We start from the raw sequence: 21,507 nt of genomic DNA, 5'->3' as shown, positions 1-21,507 counted from the left end.
AGGGAGGCGGAGCACTAGCCTGCCTGGGTGCCTGCGGGACCTTCAGCCAGCCCTGTGCCTGCACCCCCTGCCGCCTGCCTATGCTTGCCACCCACCCAGAGTAGCTCCTGCGCAATGCTCTCTCCCCATCCCAGCCCCTTCACGGTTGGCCATTGGCTACGCTGCCAAAAGTCGCGACACAGGGCCAGAAAGGGCTCCGCCTCGCACCGGCTTCTCTAACCCCTGAAGGAATTGGGAGAGCATTCCTCTCCCTGCTGGTGGGGTGGGGTGGGGTGGGTGGGGCAGAGTCACATTGCCACGTCTGCACCGTGCAGCTCCTGCAGCGCCGTGGGCGGATGTGTCTATCTTACAGCCAGTGGAATACGGCCCTGAGCTCTTCCACTGGGCACTTCTCTGGGACCGGAGTGCTCTGCGGAGAGCAGCCCTGACGGGATTAGCGCTTCCCTGATGCTGGGGACTGCAGCCGAGTCAAAGGAATAGGCTTGGCCTGAGGTGCATCCTGACACGAGCTGCCAGCCCTCGGAACCGTGCTGGGGAGCATCTCTCCCTGTGAGCTGAGAGCTCTCAGGAGCGGGCAGTTTCCTCGTCCGTCTGGGACGCCCTTGTCTTCTTGGAGGAAGCCCGCTGGCCACAGTTTCTCCTGTCCCCTTTAGATGATACAAAGCTGAGGAAGCAGCAGGGCTGAATTTCCACTTGGACACCGAAAGCAGTGACGTTTTTATTCCTTTTGTAGCAAAACGATGCTTGGAGACGGCAGGGCCCAGGTGGGGGAGGCTCCACTGCCTCCCTGACCACTGGACAGCCAAGCACCCGAAGGCCCTCTCCTACCGCCCACCCCGGATGGGCATAGCTTGCCTTTCCCACCAGCTCTGCTTTGAGACTTGCACTTTCACATTTGATGAGTAAAGTGGCTCTTCCTTCTCACCTTTCTTGACACTTGTCTGGTGGGAGGGAGGATTGGGGCCACAGCAGGGTTCTCTCTCCCCCCCCCCCCTTAGGAAAAAGTGCTCTTGGTGACTGCTAGCCAGGGGTGGAGAGGTTGGGTTTCAGCAGATTCTGCATCAAGGGGGAACTCCTCCCCTGTGCTGGGGTTGCCTGGCCCACGAGGGGGGGACGGATACTCCGCCCCCCCCCCAAGGCAGCCAGCGAGCCCTGCACACTGGTGGCCCACTGCAGTGCTCTGCCAGGGCTTTAGTGGCCCTTGGTGCCATCCTTGCCTGACCATTCGTTTCTTGCCTTCCAGTTGTGTGGCAGAAACTGTACTGGGAGGAAGGGGGGGTTTCCTGGCTGTGTTGCTGAGGGCAGGGATCTCCTGGAGCCTGAGCTCTGAAACTGACAGGCACATCCCAGGCAGACCTGGCCCAGGGGACTTCCCCGCCCTGCTAGATTGCACTGACCATGGTATCCGTTGCATAAAAGGGCAGGGAGCACATAATGTCAAGAGTCACTCGCCTTCCTTTCAAAAGGCCCCCCAAGCTTAGGACTAGGAAGGCCATTTCAATACCAATCATAGTGTGTGATCTTTAAAAGTGTGTTTGTTTTAAAAACTTTTCCTTTTGCTTGAGGATGCCCCGCGTTGATTCGGTTTCAATGTGCATTCTTTCTATGATTTTGTACACTACTTGCCCTTCTCTGCTCTGCTCGTGTACGCCTGCCTGTTGCGTGTGCACACGCCACTCCGTCAGAGATGGATTCCGGGAAAAGGCCTCTGCTGTGGGGCTGCCTCCCACGGAAAGGCTTCTTGCCCCTTTATTTATTGAAGAGCAAAAGTCAGCCAGTCCCTTTACATGTCTTTGATTAAAAGGGTTTGTTTTGTTTGTGATTCTCCTGTCTGGTTTGTACCCATTGCTATGAGCCAAGTGGCTGCGGCCGCCTAGGTGAAGCAGAAGAGCTTCGGAAACACGCCACGGAAGCACACGCCCCTCCTGGTGCTTTGGTGAAGCTGCCCTGCGCCGTAGAGCACCTGCGCTGTGTCCTCAGGTAATGGGAGACCATGCTGCTCCTGGGAGGGAGGGAGGGAGGGAGGCGGGGGATCAACCGGCTGATTGCAAGGGGCAGCAGTTGCCCCAGAAAGCCATCGCTCACACCTCACCCCACCCCACCCCTGGGCTGACTATAACCAAGAGCAAGCTAATGCTTTTCTTGGGGAATAATCCAGTACCAGAATGTGAAGATAAAATCTGACTTTAGTGATGGAACGGTCCACAGCGATGGAGGACATGTTTTGTGTGCAGAAGGGCCCCGATTCAGCCTCCAGTTATACGTCTCGGAGCCCTGCCCGGGGCGATGCCAGTCGGAATAGGCAGCAGCGAGCTACACAGCGGTCATCTGACAGCAGGAGGCAGCTTCAGACAAAAGGATCCCTTCCACAAATACGTTTACATCATTTCTTGTGGGTGCAAATGTTACTACTTGCAGAAGGAACCATTCCCGGCAGTTCTCCATTGCAAAGGAGAGCAGCCCTGCTCATACAGGCCACTGGCCCAGGGGGGCTTCACGTTTCTGTAGGGGAGCCTGCAGTGGGGGCAGGAAGGGAGCCGTGGGGCAGGCTCGGTGGGGGGGGTGCCTCCCTACGCTGTCTTCTGCCCTTTGGACCCGGCATGGCGCGGGGGTTCTGCTGCTCAACCCTCAGCGAGAACGGGTGCCCCTGGGCATGTGCAGAGCGTTGCCCGCATCTCCCTCTGCCTACCCGCCGAGAGGGCCAGCGTCCTGCCTCGAGTCCCCCGCCTAGCCATAAAGCGCGCTGGGGGCTGGGCGGCGGCGGCTCCCTCTGCCCTGAGCAGCCTCACGGGGTTGTGCGAGGATAAAATGGAGGAGGCCTACGTGCTCCCCCTTGGGGAAAGGGAACGGGGCTCAGGCCGAGCCGGCCCGCAGGCAGCCACGCTGGGCCTAACGCTGAAGCAGCCTTTCGAGATGTGCAGGCCATTGTGACCCTGCACATCTGGAGGGCACCAGGTTGGGGAAAGCTGCCCTCAGGCCCGGCTGGCCAGGTGGGAGCACGTGCGCAGGGAGCCCAGTGGCCGGAGCCAGCCCTGAGCAGCCAATGAGGCGCTGGGCCAGCCCAAATGGGCCGCTCTGTGCAGCCGGTTAAGAGCCCGCCCAGCGCTCTGGGCTCCTCCTTCGTGCCACCAGGAGCTCCTGGAGGAGAGCGGTGTGGGGCGGAAGGTAAAACACCTGAGCGGGACAGGAGGGGGTTGTTCTCCAATTGGGCAGCAGGGCGGCCACCGCTCCGTGGTTCACAGCCGGAGGATGTGCGGCTGGCTGTGTCAGGGCCCTTGCTTGGGGAGATGCCCTGCAGGGGGCAAAGAGGAGCCCCCGAACCCCTCGTCTGCCACAGCCCGGCTCCCTCCCTTGGGGCTGCTGGCCAGCTGGATGCTCCTTCCGCCTTGGAGAGGAGCCTCCTTCCAGGGCCCATCCGCCTCCCAGCTCCTTTCACCCAGGGCTTCCTCACAAGGGGTGGGGGAAAGATTTGGGTCCAGCGAGCAGGCAGCTTGGTAGCAGGAAAGGTGCGTCTGCTGAGGCCCTTTTGCCTGCAGGTGCCATCAAACGCGCACGACGCTGATTGTACAAACCAGGATTCTGCAGCTTGCACGTGGCGCTAGCCTTTGCCTTCCCCGTGTGTGTGCGCAAGTGGGACAAAGATGTTGAAAGGCCCTTGGGAAACGGCCGCTCCAGGCAGTGCAGCCCCCCGGGGGCTCTTGCTGCCGGCTGGTCTTTATGCCCCGGGCAGCCCTGGGCTCCCCCGGGAGAGTCTCGGGTTGCAGCCCCACCCACTTAGCCGTGCACTACCATAATGAATGTAAATATGAACCCTTGATTGCTGCCACCTGGACGCCCTCCGAAAGAGGATCGCCTGTCCCCAGGGAGCCGCTTCCCAAACACACCGGCCCCGGCAAGCGTAACCCAATCCAGCCGCGGGGGACCTGGAGGCGGCCACAGCGTGTCCTTTGTCTCTGGCCCTGCCGGAAAGCCTTTCGTGGCGAGCGTCACTCCGCCTCCTCCCCCTGCTCACCTGCCCACACAGCTTCTTTGCCTTGCAGTGGGAGGCAGCGTGGCACTCAGGACCACGGAGGAGAATGTCTGTCCGCAGCTCACCCACCGCCTGGCGAAAGGAGCAGCCGTGGCTGCACCCGTGGAAAGATGCCGACGGGCCGGGGGCAGTAGACGACAGCCTCACCAGCCTGCAGTGGCTGCAAGAGTTCTCCATCCTCACAGCCGACCCCGAGAAACCGGACACCTCCAGCCTGCTGGGCCACTCGAAGGCCCCACCAGGCCCCGACGCTCCGGCCAGCCCCCTTGCAGGAGACACAGCTGCCGCTGGGACAGCCCCGAGCGTGGAGAAATCCCCCTGCTCCACCTCCTCCTCCAGCCCCCCGCAGGACACGGTTGACTTCAGGACCAACGGCCAGGTGAAGCCCCCCCACTCCTACGCCACCCTCATCTGCATGGCCATGCAGGCCAGCCGGGGGGCCAAGGTCACGCTCTCCGCCATCTACGCCTGGATCACAGAGAACTTCTGCTACTACCGCCAGGCGGACCCCAGCTGGCAGGTGAGCCCTGCTCAAAGCACGGCTGCCCCTGGAGGGAGGGAGGGAGGGAGGCGTGCCTGCCCCTGGGGAGCCATGGGGCTGGGCTGGTCTCCTAGAAATACCCCAACCCAGGGGAAGTTGGGGGTGGGCTTCTGGCCACGGCCCCCAGGGGGAGCCTCCCCCCTTTCTGCCGGGAAGGCCAAGGGGCTCCATCGATGCTCACCCCCTTTGGAGCCGGGCGTGCCTTTCCCCCCAGCTCACATGAAGAGGGAAGCCAGCCACCCACTCACCCCATCCTCTATGCTGTCCTCTTCCCTGCTTCCAGGCCTCCCTGGTGTAACGTAACAGGCAGCCCTGCTTAACCCTCTCCTTCCCACGCACCTTTTGTCTCTGCTGCAGAACTCCATCCGCCACAACCTGTCCCTGAACAAGTGTTTCCGCAAGGTGCCGCGGCGGAAAGATGAGCCTGGCAAGGGGGGCTTCTGGCAGATCGACCCCCAATACGCAGATGTGTTTGTCAACGGGGTGTTCCGGCGGAGACGGGTGCTGGCGTTTCCCTCGGCTTCTGCTCAGCCCTCAACGGCTGCCAGTGCAGAGCCAGGCTCCAGCCAAGGGACAGGGCAGCCGCTGCCTCGGCTGCTGGGGACACCTCGACGCCTCGGCAAAGGCAAGCCGCTGCCGGCCCCGTGTGCCGGCGGAGCGGCTTGGACGGCCCCGGCTCCTTCACCTCCGGCGCCTGTCGGTGGAGGCCTGGGAGCGCTCAGCTGGGCCTCTGCGCTGGAGGACACCTTCGCTGGCGGCGGAGGCAACTTTGAGGACTTGGAGCTGACAGCAGCCCTGGGGGCTCTGGCCACGGGGGAGGAGGGCCTCGCTCCCCACGGCCACCCCCTCGGGGCTCCGAGCGAAGGCGGGGAGGCCTGCCCTGCGGCGGATGACCTGGCAGATGGCCTGGCCCTGTGCACTGAGCCGTGGGAGGAAGTGGTAGCCGAGCGAACGCTGGGAGCCCCGTGGGCCTTTGAGGAGGGGGCCTGCTTTGCCGAGGGCTTCCTGGCGGAGATGCAGCCCTGGGCAGTGTGAGCTCACGAGCGCCCGGGGCGGAAAAGAGGCAAGGGAGCCAGAACTGGCTGCACCAGCCAGGGCCGCTGGGAAGCCAAGGGAAGCCCTGCTGCTGCCTGTGGTGCCTCCTCCTGCCCCCCGGCACAGCGTTCGTGGAGGCCTTGGGCGCATGCTGCGGCCACTGCTGCCGCCGGGCCTCAATTCCCCAACCTGGAACTCAGAGGGCCCAGAGCCTGGGAAGCCACACGCTCCTGGCCCTCAGGGGTGCTCTGATGGGCCTGCCAGAGGCACATGCCCCAAAGGGCCCAGGGCAAGGCTTGCCACAGCACCGCGACACTGGCTGGCCACGCTGAGCCTCCGTGGCCTCATCCGCCCCCAGAGACACACCCCACACGTCTCCCTCCATTTCTGATCCTCTTTCCAAATCTGGGTTTTGGCAGCAGAATTTGTTAGTAAATCTATGGGAATTTTGCCTGAGTGCAGAGTCTGGATTTCTTTTCTGTTCCCTTCAGCAGAGCCTAGGCAGCCCCCCGCAGCTTGGTGACGGCGTTCTGCAACTGCGTCCACTTAAGCGGCACGTGGAAGGCTGGGTTGCCCTTGGCGGCTGACGGGCCTTCCTCCACCAGCCCCACCGACGCCCTTCGCCTCAGAGAGCATTTCCCCCACATTAAGACATCCTCCGATTTCTCCCCCTCCACCGAACATGGACACGTTCTGCATCTGCAGGCTGCGGGTGTTCCCTGAGAGGGTTCCCTCCTAGGCCGGCCCACGCGGCCAGTGCCGTACAGCACAGGGTGAGCGGAGGGGTCCTGCGCCCCTGGACGCGGCTGGAGGCAGGGCACCCCTGCGCCTTCCAGGCATGCAGAACGCCGGCTTCTGCGCAGCTACAGGCGACGGGGCATCCCCTCCGCCCGGTGCTTTGGCAAGGAGCCTTTGCCCCCTCCGTGCCAGGCAGCAGACAAGCGTGGGCCTGCCCGGCGGGACGAGACAAACAGTGGTGGCCCGTGCCAATGGGGCCAACCGTCGGTCGGGGCGAGCGGGAGAGAGCTGGTGTATTGTTCCCAATAACGGCTGCCCTTTCAATGGAAACAAACCGTCTTGCCCGCCTGCCAGCATCAAAGATGGTCTGATAAAGGAACCGCCCAAGATCAACGGGCTGTGGCAGACCATGAAAGGCGTGTTTCGCTGGGCGGCGGCAGGGGGAGGGGGGCGGGCGGGCAGTCGGATTTTCCACCTTGTGCGCCTGCCCCACCTACCTGTTGCCACAGGGGCAACACCACTGGCAGAAGTGGCAGGTGGTCAAGGGAGCTCCTTGCGCCAAAGCCAGGGTGGGCATCGAGGAGGAGGGAAAACGCCCCGAAGGCAGGCAGCGCCCCCCACGAGGGAGTCCTACGCAGCACCCCCGCAAGCGAACAGCCTCTGCTCAAGGCGACCCCTCCCGGGCGTGGCAGCGGCCTCTCTCTCAGCCACCCGCCCCAGGGCCTCAGGCGCAGGGCCCTTGCCGACGTGGGGGTGAGGGCAGTGGCCCACATGATGCAGCTGCTGCAGGCCCACCATTGCAGGGGCTGCAAAGACAGCTCAGGGCATGTGCAACAAAAGGACAGAAGGCAACATGTAGTAATACTTAGTATTTATGTAGCGCATTTCAAATGCTTAGAGAACTCCACATACATCACCAAAATAACCCTTGCAACAACCGTGTAAAGTAGGTCCATATTATCCCCACCCTGAAAGTGGGAGGTTGAGGGAAAGGGGGGGGGGGCTTCCCACCTTGGGTCTGTGCCGGAGGCAACCCTGGAACAGGCCGCTTCCCAGCCAAGAGGCTGCATCAGCAGTCAGCCTGTGAGGGCCCCACCTGGCCGCAAAATGGGAGGGCCGCCTGGATGCTCCAGGACCGGCCCACGGCAGCAGGCAGGTAGCCCTGCAGAGTTCACGGACAGAAGGCGCCTGGCCTCAAAGCCAACCACCACCCGGGATGGACGCAGGACGGGGTTATGCCTACACAGAGGAACGTACAGAGCCCAAAGGGGGCAGGAGGGCAGCGCTGCCCTCGGGGTGTGGGGCAGAGAAAGACCGGCAGCTGGCAGCAAAAGAGCCTCCTACTCCGAGCCCGCAAGCGGAAGGCGTTTCTCAGGAGAGGGGCGGCGGGAAGGGGCCCCCTGCCTGCCTTCAGAGGACGAGGCACGGGGCAGCCCGGTCCCGCCATGGAGCCAGAGAGGAAGGGAGCGCCCGGCTTCCGCCCCGCCCACCCAGCTTGCTTCTCCCCACCCTGCCCCCGCCCCCTACATCCGCCCCCACAGCATTTCTCTGGAGGCTCAGCCCAAGCCTCCTGCCTCCCCAGCTGGGGAGCGCCGGGTGGGCCCAGGCCTGGAGCAGCCTCGAGCCAAAAGGCAAGAGCCCTGCGTGCAGGCCGGCCGGGGGCTTGGAGGGAGGCGTGGGCTGCGCCAGCTGGCCTTGCACCTCCTCCGCCCGACAAGCCCTGTGCTGGCAGCCCTGGATGGGAACCAACGAGGGCACCCCAAAGATTTGGGGGGGAGGGGGCGTGGGCCAAAGCCAGGGGCAGCTGCTCTCGCTCAGGCGGCCAGCCGGCCCTCTCCAGGCTGCTTCCTGTAAAAGGCAGCAGTGCTTGGGGCAGCGAGTGCCAGCCTGTGCTGCCGCTGGCTCGGCCCTCTAGCCAGCCTGGGCAGGGACGCCCGGATTTCTCGGTCAGCAGTGGCAGAGCCTGGGAAGAGAGGGAACAGCGTGCGCCCACCTGTCCACAGGGTCAGGGGCAGCAGGCGCAAGGAGCCCTCCCTGCCCAGAGCCTCCCCCCGCTCCCTCCCGGCAACAGCACGGCAGGCTGGCAAGAGTGCAGAGAGGGCTTTGGAGGGGCCAAAGCCCCAGGGCATATTTACAAGAGGGGAGCAGAGGGGAGGGAGCCCTGCCTGCAGCACGGCAAGGCAGGAGGAAGGGCAGGGAGGAGCAGACGGCGGCTGGAGTGGGGGGGGGCGGGGCGCGGCCGGTGCATGCACGTCTCTACAAAGACACAGGTCCCCCGCTGGAGAGCGGTCTGGGCACGAGCCCAGCGGCGGGAGGGCGGCCAACGGCCTCACTCTGCGGCCCTTCAAGGATCCCTGGCGGGTGGGCGGGGGGGAAGGGAGGAGCAGCTTCTCGCAGGCCAGAGGCCCGGGAGGTGTTTGGCATTCGGCCACCGTGGCGGCTGTGGCTGTGGCCCGAGCCAGGCGCTCAGGACGGGCTCTGCCCGCTTTCCACGCAGAGGTGGGGCTGGCTGAAGAGGAAGGGCGGCGGCTGCTGCTCAGGGCTGCTGCTCCCGCGGCTCAGGAGGGCGCCGGCGAAGTCGGAAGAGCCTGTGGGAGGGGAGGGAGGGAGGGAGGGAGAGGGCTGGTCAGGAGCTGCGCTGCGCTGCCCTACCCCTCCTGGAAGGACGGACTCGCTCACTCCTCTATCCCAGCAGAGCAGGAGTCCAGCCAGGCAGGGAAAGTGTTCCGGGGGGGGGGGAGGCAGGGCAGGAGTGTATGGGCCTTCCCCACCCGCTCCCTTAATTCTTGTGCTGCCCCCCGTCCCACCCCACGTGGCCTTCTCAACGGGCAGCTCTCGCAGGGACTTTGCCGCTCTTCCCACCGCCCGTTTCAGTGCCGCTCAGGCCTCCGGGACCTGCTCCCACGACTTCTGCAGGCACGCGGCCCAGGTATCCTCCATCCGCCTCCGTTTAGCCCTTACCTGGCAGGTAGACGTCGGCTGGCAGCTCACTCTCCAGTTTGGGCAGGCTCTGGGGCTCGCAGGGGCTGCCGCTGCTGCTGCCGCCGCTCTCCTGGACGATGTCCTCGAGGGAGGGGGGCTGGCTACCTGAGGCAGGCCGGGGGAAGGGTCAGCGTTGCCGTGGCCCCGGGAGTCCCTGCGCTCAAAGCCCTCCCCCAGGCCAGCTGGTCCCGCCTGGGCTGGACCGCCTCGAGGCCTCCTCCGGCACAGGCTGCTCCGCCTCAGCCACAGAGCCCGGCCCCTCGCCCTCGGCGCTCCGCCTGCTCGTGCGACCCCCTCGGGGGACCCTACGCCCACTTCCAACCTCACAAACGAAAGGGATGCCCCCCACCCCGCCCTTAGGCCCAGTCCGTGCTTACCTGGCTGCAGGGAGGAGACGTCCTCTGCTTCTTCCGCTGTCAGGCTCTGGAAGAGAGGAGCCCAGGGTGAGTCCTGGCCTCTGCCCTCGCCAAGGGCTTGGGCAAAGGGGGAACAGGGCAAGGGGTCTTCTCCCCGCTCCGATGCAGCTTCCCCTACAGCTGTGCCGGCCCCGGCTGCATCTCCTTTGACCAAACTGGCTTCCTGGAAACCATTCTGAAATGGGGAGTTTGGGGTTTGCCCAGGCCCTCCTGGGAGGAAGCCGCCGGAGCTCGGGAAGCCACCTTGGCTTTTAAACAGCAACCTACAATCAGCTCATTCATAGGTTGTTAGCAGGCCATCTGGACCCAGGCTCTTTGGGTTGTTTGTGGGTTAAACAACCCAAAGTCCACTTACAATTTGTTGCCAGGTTAGCTTTGGATTGTTCAACCTACAAACAGCAACCTAAAGTGCCCGGGTTCAGGAGTCACGCGAACTGGAGGCTGCTCGCCACCCAAACGCCCCTGCGACACGTGAACGTCCTCAGGGTCCGTTCCCTGCAGGGACAGCGAAGAGGCCCAAGAGCTGCAAGGAGCCCTTTCGCGCAGCGCCCCCCCCCCCCCCCGCAGGAACCCAGCTTCAGGCGTGCCCTGACTGAGGGCTCTCCGGCCTTTGTGCAGCTGGTGCCAGAAGGAAGCCCATGGTTCTTCAGGCAGCAGTGCCCGGGCAGACGGCCTGGCCATCCTTGAAGTGGCAAGAGCCCCGGCGCCCCCGGCATGGGCAGAAGAAGGGACTCGCCTCCGGGGAGCTGCCCTCACGCAGCCCACGCTCCGTCCCCACCAGCGGAGGCGGCAAGTCCGAGTCTTCCGAGAGCTTCTCCTCGTCCTCTTCGTGGATTGGTGAAGAGGGGGAGCGCAGGGCGCTGCCGAGAGAGAGAGAAAGAGGGAGAGGGGGGGAGAGCGCACTGGCACTGCGGATCTGCCCAGAAGAGTGGCGCCAGGACTCCAGCCCCCTCAAGGCGCAGTTGTGGAGAGCCTAGTCGTGGGGTCCACCCCACCCCCTGAGAGATTCCGGGATGGGGATGGGCTCCAACTGGGCCCCACACTGTGTCCACAGCAGAGCAAGAGGGACACAGGACGCTCAGAGCCACAACCCTGGGCAAAGGGAGGCCCCACCGAGCATCAATGCTCCTGGAAAGGAAGCCGTGTGCGGAGCGGACGTGGAGCACTGGCCTGCCAGCGGGGGGGTGGGGGGTGGATGTAGGCTTTTAGCCCCAGGCTTCCGCACGTGCCTTTGCCAACCCCAGTGGCCAGCGGCTCACCTGTCGGGGGACTTGCTGTGCTTGCTCTTCTGGTGGCCGCTCTCCACGGCTCGATCGAGCCCCACCAGGGGCCTGCCGGACAGTGGGAGCCCATCCAGCACCCCGGTGTAGGTGATCTCGTCGTAGAGAGGAGCGGAGGGGATGGAGGGAGAGATGGAGCGCAGGCCGTTCAGGGCTTCCAGCAGGGAGATGGGCTCGTAGCCCGGAGGGATGTTGTCAGAGCACTGCGGAGGGAGGGAGGGAGGGAGGGAGGGAGCGAGGCCACCATCACGGGCGGCGTTGGCAGGAGATTAGCTGGCGTGGAACGGAAGGCGCCGCAGACTTCCCCAACCCAGTGCCCTCCAGCTGGGAGGCAGCAGGTTGAGCCAGGCTGCCTACAAGGAGGGTGGGGGTGGAGAGAACACCCCACCACCACCACCACCACCACCACCACCCACATGGGGAGGTCGTAAAACCTCAAGCTCCCTTCCTCAGTCAAGGGGCGCCTCTGCCGGGGGAGGGGGGCTCTGCCCTCAAGGGCGCCTCCTGCTCTCACCCACGGATCCGGGCCCTCTCCTGAGTAAGCTGTCCTGCTGAATCAGGCACACAGCTCCTCCCCGCCTCCCTCCCTCCCTCCCTCCCTCCGCCGTCTTTAGAGCACCTCGCCCGTGCCATCTTGCGAGGCGGGTCACTGCCACTCCGTTGCCCCCAGAGGTGGGGAACCGAGGCAGCCGGAAGGGGGTCTGCCCAAGGCCAGACAGGGAACCTGGGAAAGGTGGGCCTGGAACTCGCGTCCACCCAGCTCCGAGGTCTCCACCTATGATCCCAGCGAGGCAGCTGGTGCCTGGCCAGAGCTCTGCCCTCACCGAATGCTCGTCGTGGTCCAGGGTCTGCGCCAGGACAGGGCTGAAAGAGAGAGGCGACAGGGCCCCCGGCTTCTTCCTCACCGCCCGGATCTGCAGCAGGGCACGGAAGGCTGCGAGGGAAAGCGAGGGAGGATCACTCTCACACCTCTGCTCCCGGATCCTTCCACAGCGAGATGCACGTCCTTTGCCTGCTCCACGCTGGGGGCGGGGCGGGCTCTGGGATCTCAAAAACACCTGCTAGCCCAGGTCCCTTGGGAACGTGGCAGGCGCTGGGACAAAGGGACAGGGTGTGCTGGGGGGCGGCAGGCCTGCCCCCTCGGCCCCAGCAGCCTTCTGGCTGCCACGGCACAACCCTTGCAGCCCCTCCAGCGCTCCTGACAGCCTGCCCCATCACAGAACGGGGAATCTGGGAGGCTCCTGTGGCCATTCGGCGAGACCGGGCCCCTCGCTCTGCCACGGAAATGCCACCCACGGAAAGAACACGTCTTTGGTTCCCCAAAGAGCCTGAGGGCAGCCCCAGCCGACGCCACCGAGGACGCTTTATTTGCGCCAGGCACCCCTGAGATCTGCAGGCACCCAACTGGCCCTCGGCCCCTGGGACCATCCAAAGGGGCGGGGAGACCCCACTGCATCCCAGCCTGGACTCCGCTGGTGAGGCCCCTCCCCCGAGAGAGAGCGCCCCCGGGCGACGCACGCAAGCGGCAGATGGGGCAGTTGTTGGCCTGGTAGCGCAGGGTGTCGGCGCAGGAGTTGCAGAGGCAGAGGTGCCGGCAGGGCAGGATGAGGGTGTCCCGCAGGTCGGAGAGGCACACCACGCACTCGTTGCTGTTGTCGCTGTTCTCGTCATCGCAGGGCTGCAAGGGGGGGGGAAGGGGGGCGGCTGAGTGGCTGCCTGGCACGGCTCGAGACCCTCCCTGCACGGGGCAAGGCAGAGCCCGGCCCTGTTCTCCCCCAGGCAGCCTCTGAGGCGCTGCTCCTCCTCCTCCTCCACTAGTGGCAGCAGCTGACAGCCCCCCTCCTGCCCTCTGCGTCCCCTTGCAAGAGCAGCGGGGGCCCTGGGGCTCGCCACGCTCGCATCGCTGGGCCTACATCGCACCCTACACGGAAGGGGGCCCCAGCTGGCAGAGCCCTGCTGCTTTCCTGGCCTAGGCGGGTTGAGGAAGGCCCAGCTGTGGGCCGCCAGGAGCCAAGAGAGAAACTCATCAGAAGAGCCCTGAGGCTGGATCAGACCAAGGGTCCACCTAGTCCAGCACGCCGTTCACACAGTGGCCGACCAGCCATCGGCCAGGGACCAAGAAAGCAGGGCACGGTGCGACAGCAGCCTCTCCACCACGTTCCCCAGCGACCGGTGCACACAGGCTGACTGCCTCGAACACTGGAGTCAGCTAAACCCCCAAAGGGAAACGCTGACAGGCCGAGGAAGGAGACGGCAAGGTCACGAGGTGCCGGGAGTGCCTGGCGCACAAACTCCCCTTCAGCCCTGAAATGGGCAGCCGGAGCCCAGGCGCCGCCCGCCCCCTCCTCACCTTGGTCTCCTGGTTGTTCTTGTTCTCAATGCCGTAGATCTCCTGGAGCAGGTAACTGACCCGGTCCACCTGCGGGAGAGCAGGACAAAGCAGGGGTGGCGGCGGCAGCGGCGGCAGCGGCAGCAACCGCTGCTACTCTGAAGCCCCCCCCCCTGCAGCGCCCTCCCCACCTCCACGGGGATATTCAAGGGAGCTCAAACACAACACGTTCTGAATACAAGGCACATAAGTAAAAGGGGAGGGAGCAGGTGAGCCAGGCGGGGCGGGTGAGGGGTGGGGGGGATCTGAAGGCCCCCCGCCCCGCCCCGCCCCGCCCCACCCCACCCCCATAGCCCCAAACGCCACCTGCTGGTGAAGAGCAGAGCACTTTCCTGCTCAGGAGCTCTCCTAGAACCAGCCCTGCTCCTTGTCCGGCCAGGAAACAGGCCAGGGGACTGCAGGACTCGAACCCACAGCCTTGGCGTTATTAGGATCATGCTCTGCCCGACTGAGCCAGCCAACTGTGAGGCCCAGACCTGGAGCGCCCCGGAGCAGAGCCTGCTGAACCTCCCCGTACCTGGCACCAACAGGGCAAAGCCTCACTGGCACAGCGCCCAGGGCCTCTCCGCTCCCCGCAGGGTTACGAAAAAGGGAGGGGACTTACGATCTGCTTCTGCTTCAAGGGCTTCACGGAGAAACTGCCGTCAACGTGCTGCAGGAGAAGAAGAAAGGCCAGGCGGGTGGAGGTGAGCGGCGCCCAGAGGCACAAAGGCCCTCGACACGCACAGCCCAAGCCGCTCGCGCAGTTCGGAAGGGTGGCGGCATGGATCCACCGCAGGGGTTACTTCCATTACAAGACCTGAGACTTATGTTTCTGCAGATTCCCCCCACTGTAAGCGAAAAGCAGCAGAGTGGGCATGAGGGCCCCGAAGGGGGGGGGGGCCTCTGGGGCTTCGTTCCGGCCCCGTTCGGAAGTGAACCCACTCGATTTGCACCTCTTGAACAGAGCGGCGTAACCCTTTTCATTCGGCGCATCTCCAGAGTTCGTGAAAAAGCCCTCGGCTTCACACTAAAAGGCGCGGGGGAAAGCACGCATTTTACGTAAAAGGGGCCCGGTGGGCGCTGCCCCCCACCCCCCACCATGGCGTGATGCGTGGCTACCTGGGAAAGAGCTTTCTCTGGAGGGCCCCCCACCCCACCCCACCCCACCCGCGGCATCCCCTTCCCAGGGAGGTCCGCCTGGTGTCCTCACCGTACACGTTCGGACGCCAGGTTCAGACCTTCCTCTTCCACCAGGCATTTAATTTTAAATCTGCTGCTCTGATTATTGACTTTACTGCTAGTTCTTTAATACTGTAAACTGCTCAGAGAGCTTTGACTATGGGGCGGTATATAAACGTAATAAAATAAATAAATAAATACACTTATGGCATAATTCTGTGGACGTTTAGACAGAAAAAGTCCTACAGCTCCCACACGCCAGCCGGCCATGCTGGGAATTGTAGGATTTCACCCTCTGTCTAAATATGCATAGATTTTCATCCTTAATGTTTTAATAGTTTAATATTTTTACTGTTATATTTATTATTCTGGTTATTTTATTGTTGCTTTCGATCTTTTAAATTACTGTTAAATCATGCTGAGTAGGGCAGTATATAAATTTAATAGATAACATCAGAGCGTGCATTTTAGCACAAAACGCGCGACTCTTTTCGCAGAGAAAGGGGACAGAGCAGACTCATGAATGTGGAACGGACACAGATCAAAAGCCGACTGACCCTCCCAGCTGGAGCAGAAGGGCCAAGGGGCAAACGGAGTCCCGGCCACTGCGAATGGGAGAGGTGAGGCGAGGTGACTGTCGGCCCGACACGGGCAGACCCGCTCTGGTCCCTCCCCACCCTGACCCTACCTGCCTCCCTCACCACAAGCCCAGCAGCCTCCGGGAGAGGTGGGGCTTGCACCACCTGTCAGCCGACGCCCCCCACCTCCCCACCCCCCATGCTCAAGCCAGGGGCTGGGGAAGAAGGGGCCTCGGCAAATGCTGGCAACGAGCGAGGCCTGCAGGCGAAGGGGGACGGCGCTTACCTTCTCAAAGGCAGCCAGGAGGATGTGGGCGTGGCCAGTCACTTCCACAACAACTAGGAGGAAACCACAACGCCCGTGAGCCCTGGGCAAGGAGGCGGGCAAGCCCACGTCCACTGCACTCCACCCCCAGGAGAGATTGAGCGCCGGAAGGGGCCACGAAGGAACCCCTGCAGCGGCGGCTCTCTGGGCATGAAACGCCGTGTGAGAACGGACGCTCAGTGTGGGGGTGGGGTGGGGGGGGAGTGCCCTGGGGTCCTGCTTGCTCCCCATCTCATGATTGCAAACGGAAGAGAAGGCCTTGGTGTCTTCCACGTGGCGGGCTGGACAGGCCCACGACGAGGAGCAAGAGCGCCCTCGCACCGCATCCCCGTGGGCTCTGGGTTTACGCCGGTGGCCTGAGGGAGCAGCTCCCTCCGCGACTGAGGCTTGAAGAGCTCCAAGGTCCACATCTGGCTGGAGGGACAGGTGCTGGGAAGGACTGAGAAAGCCCCGCCCCCGCCGGTTCTCCCTTTCCTCCCACGGACACGTGCCTGAAGCGTCGCCCGTGATTAAGAAGTTAACGGTCTTCCTAGGAGGCCAGAAGGAACATTTCCTCCTTCAAAGTAGAAATGGATCCATTAAACTGGCGTCGATCCATGGCACGCGTCTGAAGACACGGCCGACCCCCTTCAGCCGTGCCCAAAGGCCGTCCTGTGCCCAGTGCCAGGAGAGGCACGTGGGCAAGGAGGAGACGGCCGCGCCAGCCCTGAGGTGGGCAGCTCTGAGAGAGACTGCCGGCTCGCCCCCCACCCCGGCCCCAGGGCAGACATCTAGCCGCCTCGGCTGGAGCCTTTGGAACGCACTGAGGGCGCCATCCTTTGCACACAGAGACAGAAAGTGCCCTACAGCTCCTAGCACTCAACGGCCCCACAGGGAGCTGCAGGACGTTCTTCTGCCTAAATCTGCGTAGGATGATTCCCGTCCCGGAGCGATCCATTTCCGCCATCGCCCGGCCCCTTCGGAATGCTGCTCAAGCCCCTCGGCCAACACTTGCCCGGGCTGCGAGCCAAAAGCTGAGCCCACCCGGCCAGCTCCCACCCCCAAGCCGAGGAAGCAGGCCTCTCACCATCACCCTCATCCACCACGGCCTGGATGACCACGGGGAAGATGCCTCGGTCCAGATCAAAGTTCAGCTGGAAAAGAGAGGAGACGGGGAGGGGTGAGTTGTGCAGCCAAGACCCCCGGCAGGGGCACCTGGCACATTCAAGGCCCCCAAGGGTCACCCTGCAAGACCACAGCTCCAGAAAGGTTGGGAGGAAACCCAGCTCTGCGCAGCCCTGCCAAGCTAACAGCCCCGGAGCGGAACCGCTTGGGCAGCGCGAGAGGGCCAGGGGAGTCACCTCATCGTCTTTCCAGTCGGAGAAATCAATCTTGAAGGACGGCAAGGAGAACTGCTGGCTCAGCCCTCGCTTGAAGTGCACCGTCTCGGACTGCAGGCAGGGGCTCTTCGCGCTGTAGCTGCAGTGGCGAGAAGAGGCCGGGCTCACCTTCCCCAAGAGGCCGCTGGAGGCCGGGAACTCTTGGGCCCAGGCCTCCCCCACCCAAGAGTCTGGCGCTGCCTCTCATGGCCCCCGGCTAGCGCCCCGGCCCGACCGCCGCGTTCCTCGACATGAGGAAGGGACACAACCTGCAAAGGGCCCCGGGGTGCCCCTCTCCAGGTCACAGAGGCGCCCCTCTGAAGTGCTGCCACTTGGGGTGGGGGGGGGCAGAGGCTCTTCTCATGAAGCTAGAGCCAAACTCTCCATTTGGAAGAGCCGCCACTAGGTAGCTTAAGATCACGGCCCCAACGGAAAAGAGGCCCTGCCCAAGGTGCGCTTGACAGACCCCAGGTAGCGCGAAAGAGGGCTTCCTGTACCCATCCCGAGGCCTCCGTGCGGCCTTGCGGCGCTGGGGCTTCCTGGCCACTTACACAGCCATGCCGCTAAGGAACTCCTCTGTCGCCTGGCAGTAGATGGTGATGGCAACACGGGCGTCTGCGTCAAAGGTGAATTCCAAGCTGTACAAGGCCTTCTGCTTCCCGCTCTCCTCCGTGGGGCTGTCGGCGTCTTCTTTGTACCTACGCAGAGGAAGGCTGAGTCAGTGGGGGCAGAGAGGGTGGACTCAGCTAGTGAGAGAATATGTTCAGGAGGCAGAGCCTGTGGGAGCCCTGCGTGGCTGCCCAGCCCTCCTTTGCCCAGCGGCCACGAGCCACGCCACGCCGGCCTCCCAACGGCTCCATGCTGACCAGAATTACAGACAAACAAAAACAGGGCACTCCTCTCCACCCCCAGGTTTCCCTATATGCATTATGCAGTTCCATGCCAGCTTGGAGTTTGGTAATTTTTAAGGGGGGGAAGTTGATTATTTTGGGGCGGAGGGGCACCTTAAAAATAGCAAATGTTTCCAACCCCATGGCTACAAAGGTAGGTTTCGAAGCAATGTTTCAGTTGAGGTGTGAACCCTGAATGTTGACAAGTGCTGATCAAAGCCTGGCACCCCCAACTCTGCCTGAACGCGGCTCTCCCTTGCGCAAAAGATCGGGGTTTTGTCTTTTGCTTGAAAAGCAGCAGCAGCGCTTTGCGGTCCAGACAATCCAGCAAGCTGGCAAACGAGAAATAAGCAAAAGCGCCGCAACTTGGCGCCGCAGAGCCAGGATCCCACCACCTGCGTTTTAAGCTCCTTGGCCCAGCAGGGCGTCAGCCGAGCGACCGGCACAGCCCACCGATGCCCCGAGGAGCCCAACGGGTCAGCCGTCGGCGCCTGAAGTACCTGACCAGGCGAAGGGAGTCTTTGCGGATGTTCACTAAGCTTCGCAGTGTCTTCACCGGTTCATGAGGCGCCGGGGTTACATAGGGGAACTGAAACGAAAGACCAGGAGGCCTTTTGAGGTAAAACACAAGGAGCTGGAGAAAACAGCTGCCAGGCCTGGCCTCTGCTGACCCTCCGAGCGTGGCCCTGGCTGACTCTCTTCACCTGCCTGGTGCCCTCCAGATGTCTTAGCCTACAACTCCCAGTTTGCTCAGTGTTGTAGTCAACACAATCTGGAGATAGTGAGGTTGGCAGAAGCTGCATTAGAGCGTTCAGCTGAGAGCAAGAACACAACACCCCCAAAGTTCAGGAATTCATGGCTTTATCCAAGCTGAAACCCAACATTTTGACCTTAAAAAAAAATCCAACATTTTCCACCTTATTTTTCTGAAACCTTTACATCCAGAAGCCTCCGTAACTAGGAAAAAGGGCTTTTACAACAAACCCACAACCCCTGAAATTACGTGTCAGAGAAACCCTGTTCAGAGCATCTGCTGGCGTCTGCCCCTCCCCTCCTCCAATCACTGAAAAGTACCAAAGAAACCCAGCACTTGCCTGGACGGGCCTGTTGCCAAGGAAGTTCAAGTCCATGTTCTCTCCAAAAAGGTAGCCCTCGGGATGTGGCGTGTCAAACTTCTCGCCTCCCATGAAGAAATGACTGGCAAAGTAGCTTCCTGGGGAGGAGAAAAGGGCCCATTTATGCATCACGCTGCTGCCCCGTCTTTTTCTCCAAGGAGCTCAGGCTGGCATACCTATTTCTCCCCACTTCCCAGTTTATCATCACAACAACCCTGCGAGGCAGGCTAGAATGAAAGAGAATGACTGGCACAAGGTCACCCAGTGAACTTCACGGCTGAGTAGAGATTTTGACCCCACAACAGGAGTAGCCCCCATCGCCACAAGCAGATGCAAAGGCGGGCAGCAGGACTTGCACCCAAGAGTGAATCAGGGAAGACGCTGCTTCTCCAGCGGGCAGCGGGACAGGGCCAGGAGCTGCACCTGGAGAGCCAGAAGCCACCTTCTCCTGGCCCAGACCCTGGGTCCATCTGGCCCAGAATAGCCTCCTGTGACTGGCAGCAACAGCTCTCCAGGGCTTCGTGCAAGCGCCTTTCCTAGCTCTTACCTGGAGAGGCCAGGGACTGAACCCACACGAGCCCTCTCTCAGGTGTGCCAGCAAGGGCTGTGTCCTGGTCCCATCCATACTTCTCTTGTCAGAATCCTGTCCTCCTGAGGACTGGGCAATGCAGCAATAGACCCGGCATCCCAAATATTCTACACAGGTTTGTCTTTGGCAGAGAGCCAGCAGTGAGGCACGATGACCCAGGGGTGGGGGCAGGAGAAAAAGACAGGGGCTCCTTGTAAGTGCTGCCTACTGAGGGTCTGGGTGTGCGTGTGTGTGGACACTACACGTGTCCCATTATTTGCATGCCTCCTCCAAACAATTTACTATATTGGCTGCTAGAGTTTGAGTACATTTTTGGTTAAGAAATGGACTGTATTATATTATCCCCTTCTGTGTTGATCTCTTCTGATGTATTTGATTGTATTGTATGCTGTATGTTAGCCACTTTGGGCTTCCTTTTGAAAGGAAAAGCTGGATATAAATACATGATGATGATGATGATGATGATCTCAAGAGCCGCAGTGGATCGGAAACACAGATCCATCCTGCCCCCAGCAGTGAGCCTGGGGACTCCAAGGTAGACTACTGCAGCCCAAGGATGCTCCATTCTTGGGTACATCTGCTCACAGTTGCTTATGGTCTGACCCTCGCACTTGTATCTACTCTTCTAAAGAGCCTCAGCAGACCCCTGCTGAAGCAGGCCCAATGCTGCCCCCGTTTCTGAGGGGTGAGGAGCCTTGATCAGTAGCTGTGTGGAGCAGGGAGGGGGGCAGGATGCAGAGGCGGGTTGGCACTGGGTGCAACGTGTGTGGGGTGGCTGGGAGAAGGCTCTGCACTGTGGCGGGCGGGACGGAGGGATAAAGGGAGGTACCAGGTGAGAGGCATGGGGATGCCTGGGCGTGTGCACGTGTGTGTGCACGTGTGCGTGTGTGAGTGTAGGGCTGCGTGTGACAAGATGCAGGAGCTTGGCTTGCGGAGGGGGCGCCGCAGCAAGGGGCAGCTGCAGCTGAACAATAGACCACCACCACCATTTCATGAGGGGAGGGGGGATGTTCTCCCTTGGGCTTGGGAGGGGGTGGGGAGGGGGCGCCCCACACCTTTTGTGGGCAGGGGAGGGGGTCTCGAGAGGGAGACGGGTGGGGTGGGGTGGGGTGGGGGTGGGCTTCCCGGCATACGTGTGCACGCGGAGAGGGGGAGTCTGCCGGGGTCGGGGGGGGGGCTTTGGCCAGACGGGGCAGGTGGGGAGGGGTGGGGGAGGGGCGCGGCCTTACCGGACTTGGGCGGGTACCGGTAGGCCGAGTTGGCCTGGATGTCGATGTCCTCCACGCCGGCGATGCGGCGGCTGAGCAGGGAGCCCATGGCGGCGGCGGCGGCGGCGGGAGCAGGCCGGCGAACGTCGGACTACCACACAAGTCTCGGTCCGTCCGGGAGGCCTGCAGGCCGCTTCTGCGCGGGGCACGACGGGAAAGCGAGTCCCCGCGGCCCCGTCGCCGCGCTGCACGTCCCGGACGCCCGCCACGCCGAAGAACTACGATGCCCAGAAGGCACCGCGCCGCGCTCGGCTAGCGAAAACAACAAGCCGCCCATGAGGGGGCGGGCACTGCGCACTGTCCGTCAAACTCACGGCGGAACCCTAGAGATAGGAAAAGTAAAGAGAAGAAGAGGCACGCGTCTTCGGGAAGGGTGCGCGTGCGCGTGCTCCAGGCGTCCAGCGGAAAACTTAACATCTTTTAAACGCCTCCTGAAAACATACCTTTTTACACAAGCTTTCCCTGGTCTTTAACTTAGCAAGTTTTTACATTGCTTTAAAAAAAACACCTTAATGTTTTTAAATTTATCTATGCTTGTTTTATGTTTTTTAATTGCGGCTGATGGGAAGTAAGAAAATGTAACAAACAAACAGACAGTAGCCAGGTCCAGGGGGTGGGGGCGGGGGTCCTGAAAGGCGGGGGCTGCGGTGGGGGGGGGCTTCGCGCTGACAGGGCAGCAAGCGCGGCGTCGCTACGGCCGGATCCCTTCCTCAGGGCCCGGGTCTCTTCCACGGAGGGAGCCCCGGTCGCGCGTGGGAGCCGAGGGGAGGTTTCCGCCTCACTTCGGCAGCCACGCTAAAGGGGGAGGGGCT

At 62.5% G+C, this 21,507-nt stretch overlaps 2 protein-coding genes across 2 annotated transcripts; one reads left to right on the top strand and one right to left on the bottom strand.

Annotated features, from left to right (window-relative positions):
* Positions 1 to 286: 286 nt before the first annotated feature.
* Positions 287 to 6,057, top strand: LOC134410107 (forkhead box protein J1-B-like). The gene is made up of 3 exons (XM_063143202.1): positions 287 to 1,980; positions 4,041 to 4,550; positions 4,929 to 6,057. The coding sequence occupies exons 2-3, from the start codon at positions 4,077 to 4,079 to the stop codon at positions 5,604 to 5,606; spliced, it is 1,152 nt and encodes a 383-aa protein (XP_062999272.1). The 5' UTR covers positions 287 to 1,980; positions 4,041 to 4,076; the 3' UTR covers positions 5,607 to 6,057.
* Positions 6,058 to 8,571: 2,514 nt separating this feature from the next.
* On the bottom strand, positions 8,572 to 20,836 carry MGRN1 (mahogunin ring finger 1). The gene is made up of 16 exons (XM_063143201.1): positions 20,657 to 20,836; positions 18,818 to 18,936; positions 18,224 to 18,312; positions 17,385 to 17,531; positions 16,816 to 16,933; positions 16,542 to 16,608; positions 15,437 to 15,489; positions 14,016 to 14,063; positions 13,373 to 13,441; positions 12,541 to 12,700; positions 11,847 to 11,956; positions 11,002 to 11,225; positions 10,479 to 10,602; positions 9,704 to 9,749; positions 9,306 to 9,431; positions 8,572 to 8,932 (listed from the first exon to the last, which is right to left on the bottom strand). Exons 1-16 carry the CDS (start codon positions 20,742 to 20,744, stop codon positions 8,811 to 8,813), a joined length of 1,710 nt encoding a protein of 569 aa, XP_062999271.1. The 5' UTR covers positions 20,745 to 20,836; the 3' UTR covers positions 8,572 to 8,810.
* Between the last annotated feature and the right edge of the window lie 671 nt (positions 20,837 to 21,507).

The sequence above is a fragment of the Elgaria multicarinata genome, chromosome 17 (genome assembly GCF_023053635.1).
Source record: "Elgaria multicarinata webbii isolate HBS135686 ecotype San Diego chromosome 17, rElgMul1.1.pri, whole genome shotgun sequence".
NCBI classification, from domain to species: Eukaryota; Metazoa; Chordata; class Lepidosauria; order Squamata; family Anguidae; genus Elgaria; species Elgaria multicarinata.
This window is presented reverse-complemented; position numbering and strand designations above follow the sequence as displayed.